The sequence below is a fragment of the Eptesicus fuscus genome, chromosome 12 (genome assembly GCF_027574615.1).
Source record: "Eptesicus fuscus isolate TK198812 chromosome 12, DD_ASM_mEF_20220401, whole genome shotgun sequence".
Lineage (NCBI taxonomy): Eukaryota > Metazoa > Chordata > Mammalia > Chiroptera > Vespertilionidae > Eptesicus > Eptesicus fuscus.
Genome location: NC_072484.1, coordinates 8964780 through 8970779, shown reverse-complemented (window position 1 = coordinate 8970779; position 6000 = coordinate 8964780). Strand labels below are relative to the sequence as shown.

At 48.3% G+C, this 6000-nt stretch overlaps 1 protein-coding gene across 1 annotated transcript in view; it reads right to left on the bottom strand.

Moving 5' to 3' along the window:
* Nucleotides 1-678: 678 nt before the first annotated feature.
* Nucleotides 679-6000, bottom strand: part of LOC103285755 (zinc finger protein 64) — a 30587-nt gene continuing 25265 nt past the window's right edge. Inside the window, exon 6 of the mRNA XM_008141187.3 lies at nucleotides 679-2425. Coding sequence (XP_008139409.2) covers nucleotides 1146-2425 — 1280 coding nt within the window. The 3' untranslated portion in view covers nucleotides 679-1145. The remainder of the gene's footprint in view (nucleotides 2426-6000) is intronic.

The window sequence follows — 6000 nt, the reverse complement described above, 5'->3', positions numbered from 1 at the left end:
AGAAAGACAAGCCCAGCTCAAACTCTGTATCTATTTCCAACGGACAACCCTCATGGGATCCAGCTTTATAATTTTGTTATTTCTTTACTTTGCTTTATATCTTTTATGTAAAAGTAAGCTGATGTGCACGAGAACTTTAATAAGTGTGTGTATTAGGGAAGTAAAAGTGTGTAAAAACTCTGATTAAAAAAAGTAAGTGTTCTTATATTTTAAATATACTTCTCTCACAAGAATAACCTAACTCACAATCCTTGCTGACATTCTGTGAGAGCATGCTTCGTTCATTCAGTACTTTCTAAGAGCCTGTCATGAGCTGAAGATCAGGCTAGAGGCTGGAAATCAGAGATATTAGGACCCTAGTTCATGTATGTCGTATAATCCTAGCTTGCTCTCTGGCGCCACCTACTGGTCAAACAGCATTTCCACTCGAATCACTTTAGGTACCACAGATAATTTGACTGTTGAGGTAAGATGTTTCTATAATACTTATAAGCGAGGGCTACACACCTTTGCTTGTTCAAGTTCTCTTTAATGATAAGCTCATTCACATCCCCTCAACCCCAAATCATACTGTGACTACAAAATCATTAACATTCAGTATATTTTAATCGTGTATCAATTTATTAGAAAACCATTCCCTTTTTATGTTATTAGAACTAAACTTTTTTTTCTGGAGGGGGGTGTCAAATACCCATGTAACATTATGTAGAAAATGGCCCTTCATACCATAGATTTGTAGCCATGTATTCTGGGGGTGTTTCAGAATGGCATGTGAGAGGCTGGGAAGTACCATCTACTCCACAAGTTTAATGAGATGGAGAAAACCTTTATTAGAGTTGGGAAACGAAGTTGGAGACACATGTACTCACTACTCAATGCATTTAATTCCAAGCTCTAATCATAATTATCCCGGTAACATTGAAGATTCTACAACAGTTACAACACTGCGATTCAAGAGGAGGTCTCAAAGTTATCACAGCATTAAAAATTATAATGGGCAGTATAAAATTACAATTTATCATGGGGGGGTGTTTTCACAATAACGTTTAAAAACATAAAGGGCATACCTCTTGCAGAATTCTATGTATGACTTGTCACATTTTTCCCCCTATTTTTTTTAAGCTCCCCCTTCCCTCTTTTGTTTTTTAATCTGGTATGGAATCCGCTGGGCAGAGCAGAGCTGGGTGGGCCCCTCCTTGAATGATAGAGTAAGTCTGCTTAGGTAAGTCTTGCTGGGAAGAGGAGAATATAGGTGGGGCCGTGGTGGCCACGGCGATGTTCTGGCCCCCATCGCTCACCACAGTCACCTCGGCCGTGCCCTCCTGAATCAGGGCGTTAAGGCCTTCAAAGTCGGTGCAGGTGATGCCGGAGCTGGTGATAAAAGTCTGGTTGCCAGCGCCTTCCTGGGGGCCGCCTGGGGCCGTGGGGATGAGAGTCTGGTGCAGGGTGGCTCCGTCCGTCTGGTCATGCGTGGTCAGCAGGACAGTGGGCTGGGTCATGGCACCCACCTCGCTGGGGCACCCCGCGGGCTGGGGAGGGGCGATGAGATTGACCTGGCGCAGGATCTGCAGCCGGCTGTTCGCGGGCAGCTCCTCTGCGTTCTGGGCCACCAAGGCCGACGGCACGATGTTCACGGCGGCGGCCGCGGCCTGGACGATGGTGTTTGCCTGGGGCACCTGATGCCCCACAATGATTTTGACTCTCCCCTCACTGAACGGGGGCACTGGGCTGGGCTGGAGGGGGACCTGGAGGTGCCCCACCGCGAGGGGCGCGGCCGGCTGCTTGCTGGGGTCGATCTGAAACTGCAGGACGGTCACATCCGAGTTCTTGTTCTCGTTGTACTCACTGTGCTGCCTCTTGTGGCTGCGCAGCGAGTCCTCGCGCATGAAGGAGGCTTCGCAGATGTCACAGTGGAAAGTCTTCTTGGCGTCCAGCTTGGCCACCTGCCGGCTGCTCTGGCGGCCCGCGTCCTTCCTCTCCGAGGCCTCGCTCTTGACCTTGTCCGCGTGGAACTTCTTCATGTGCTTGCTCAGGTTGCTGGGCTGCTTGGTGTCGAAGCTGCAGTAACCGCACTTGAAGGGGCGGTCGGTGCAGTGGATGCGCTCGTGCACGCGCAGCGCCGCCTTGCTGGAGCAGGAGTAGCTGCACTCGGCGCACTTCTCGGGGTGCTCCGCCTGGTGCAGCCGGCTGTGCTTCCGGAGGGTGGCTTTGCTGTCCCCCAGGAAGTCGCAGTGCGGACACTTGAAGTTATTCCCGCTGTGCTTGATGCGGATGTGGGACTTGAGGTTTCCCTTCATGGTGCAGCGGACATTGCAGAACTCGCACTTGAAGGGCTTCTCCCCCGAGTGCACGCGCATGTGCCTTTTCAAGTCCGAGCTGATTTTGAACTTGGCGCTACAGAGCCAGCACTGGAAGGGGGCGTCCCCTGTCAACACAAGGTGAGTTTCGATGAGAACAGGCAGGCAACAACCACAGCGGATCCCCCCGAAGCAAACACCAGAAAACCGCCTAGACCAGGGCGGCGGTGGAGGCCTTCTAACTGCAGCTCTAGCAGCCCCTGGGAGAAAAAAAAAAAGGGGGGTGGGGGGGGGGTGGGGGGCTTCTCTTCTTTCCCCAAACCTAAGCCACCACCACATGCTTGGTGCACCACCACCGTCTCAAAACCCAGGAGCAAAGCGGAGGTTGGAAAGAGCTCGTTAATTGTCCCAAGTAAAACAAGGCGTGTGAATCTCCTCAGCACCGTCTTTAAAACAACCGAGCTACCGCTCCCAGGGTTACTGTGACCACTCTGGCTCGGGGTCGCACCGTGTTGCGTGATCCACCGGTCGTGACTGAGTTACATGTTGTAACAGACTGAAGCACACATTTCGAACCCGTCACCTCCGTGCTCACTCATCAGAATATTCTTTTTTACGGGGATTCAAATGGCCAGCTTACACTTCAGGCAGAGTCTCATTACTAAAGACGTGTTTATTGCGCAAACTTTATCCCACATCGCCAACGGCGTTCTTTGCTGGTGAAGTTATTAAAATCCAGCCGCTTGACTTTCTACTTTTTGTTTTTACATTCGTATTCGCTGAAAGATGAGCAGGGAAAGCGAGACTGCCAACATCTGAACGGCGTGATACTCCAAAGTGATTGGGCCAGTGAGTGCCAGGTCCAGGGTATCTAAGGCACCGTGGCGGCCCCGCCCATGTCAGTTATCGTATAATTAGGCAAAACAACCGCAGCTAACATTCTTCGGGGTTGCTTCCAGGACAGCAGGCACGCTGCTGAACACTCCACAAGAATGGTCTCATCGGGTGCTCGACAGTCCCAGGAGGTGGGTGTATTAGCAATGTTATCATCATTCACACCATTGTTCACATGAGGAGCCCGAGGCCTAGAGAGACTACAGAACTTGTCACAGTCACCTGGGAGCATGGCGCAGGCCTGGACTCCAAGGCTGGCATGTTTAGATGCCAGGTGATTAACCATCGGTACCTGCGGCCAATGTTCGCTGTCTTGGGCCACAGGCTTCAATGGACGAAGCCTGTGTTCCTGCTTTTAGGTGTAAGGCCTAACACATCACCATGAGCTGCTTAACGCATGCAATTAAAGATGGCAGGGAGCGCCCTAGCCAGTTTGGCTCAGTGGATAGAGCCTCAGCCTGTGGACTGAAGGGTCCTGGGTTCGATTCTGGTCAAGGGCACATGCCCGGGATTGTGGGCTCAATCCCCAGTGGGGGGTATGCAGGGGGCAGCTGATCAATGATTCTCTCTCATCACTGATGTTTCTATCTCTCTCCCTCTCCCTCTCTGAAATCAATAAAAAAAATTTAAAAAAAAAAAATAGCCCTGGCTGTTTTGGCTCAGTGGGTAGAGCGTCGGCCTGCAGACTGGAGGGTTCCAGGTTTGATTCCAGTCAAGGGCACATGCCCGGGTTGCAGGCTCGATCCCCAGCAGGGGGCGTGCAGGAGGCAGCCTATCAATGATTCTCTCTCATCACTGATGTTTCTATCTTGCTCCCTTCCTTTCTGAAATCAATAAAAATATATTTAAAACAATAAATAAATAAATAAATAAATAAATTTAAAAAAAGATGACAGGGAGGGGAAATAGCAAGCTTCAAGAAAATTGGGAAGCCCAAACCTAAAAAATGCTTTATGTGTAACTAAATACCACCAAGATCATGCACACTAAATTCTAGAATGGTAAGCTATGGCCAAATCCGGCTCACAGCCTGTGTTTGTAAATAAAGTTTTATTGGTATGCAGCCACACTCATTTGTTTGTGTGTTGTTTGTGGTCACTTTCAAGGCAGAAGTGAGCGACTGTGACAGAGACTGTGTGGCCCACAAAGCTTAAAATATTTACTATCTGGCCCTTTTCAGAAAAAGTTTGCTGACCCCCTTTTCATGCCATCAACCCCTTTTTCCCAGTTCAGTGAAACCCATGGGCCCTTTCTCAGAATAATGCTTAAATATTCAAAGTAAACTAAAAATGAATAGGAATACAAAAGGGACCGATTACATTGAAGTAGTTATTAAAAATTAAAAGAAAAAAATCTGTGATATGGCAATGTATGTGCTTACCAATGTATTAAATAGTAAGATCCAACCGCAGGTCCAGTGACTACAACCCTTTCTAAATAGAGAAGAGCATTAAGGAAATTCTGATCGTCCTGCAACCCCTGGTATGGAAGGACCTGTGGTTTCTACTGGCAACGAGTTCCGTGCACTGTGATCAGACTGGTTGCCCAGTGCTGTAACTGAAGGACACATCACATTTCAGCGCGGGTGAGTGAAAATGAGGATGTAAAATCTTTCCCCATCCAACTTCATGGACTTCCTAAATTCTATCCATGGCTCCGTGGGTGGCCATGTCTGTGGACTCAGAGGAAGACTCTCTGCTCCAGAATGTTTTACTAGGTTTTCCCGTTACATCCCTGCTGAAATCAAGGACAATCTTTTGCCTTTTTTTTAAAAAGCATCAGAAGAGGTGAAACCCAGAAAAGGCAGATAACCAACTCTCACAGAGCTTAACGACACTTTTGACATGAAAGTCAAAGGTTTAAATCCCTTTGCCGTCTTCTTCTTTATTCCCCTTTAACCATACATTTATTTCTTAAATGAGGAGTGCCCACCACCTCATCCTCAGTGTCCGGCAGTGGGGACTTAATGGTGTTGTTGAACGAATAAATGACAGACACATTTAAGTGGACAGATCTTTCTTGAGTTTAAGTTGCTCCTAAGATGACTGACAACGTAGTTGATCAAAGCGAAGAAAGGGTAAGACAAAAATCCTATTAATTTTACAATTTGTAAAATGTTGTAAGTGCCGCAGACTGAAAAAGGGGAAGTGAGTACTCCATGGAGACACTGCATACATGGAACACATTCCAATTTTTAGATAATACACTTTTCTGGACCAAGTTAAAGATGCTACAGTAAATGGTAAGTTTATCCATGTAAATCAAAATGATTCTGAACCGTTTCCATAAACGAATCCTTCAGCTCCTCTAACTTAGGTTGGGGAGATTTCTGAAGATCGGTTGGGCATTAATTATGTCAATGTCTTAACGTGCATTAGGCCACAAAAATGTCCCCAAAACTTCCACCTCCCATTTCTCCCTGTAGCCATGGCCTCTATCACATATGTCATCATGCATGCTCTCCAGACCAGGGCAGGATGACCTGCCATGACCTCAGACAACAGGACCCATCATGTCATCAGATTCAGCTGATGATACGCTGCGTAGACCTGACATAGTAATGGCTTGAAATGGGCTTGTGCTTTGGAATTTGCTCGCCTGCACGTCTGTCATCCATCGCCGTGAGAAGGTCAAGCCTGGCCTGGCCCACTGGTCCCAGGAGGAGGAGGAGGAGGAGGACAGGTGCGTGGAGCAGCAAGGGCCAGTGCACAGCCAGGCCGCGGCCAGCTGAGTCTCACACTTGGAAGTGAGCCCGGCCAAGATCAGCAGAGCTGCCCAGAGGACACCAGCTGATCCCCAACGTGGGAAC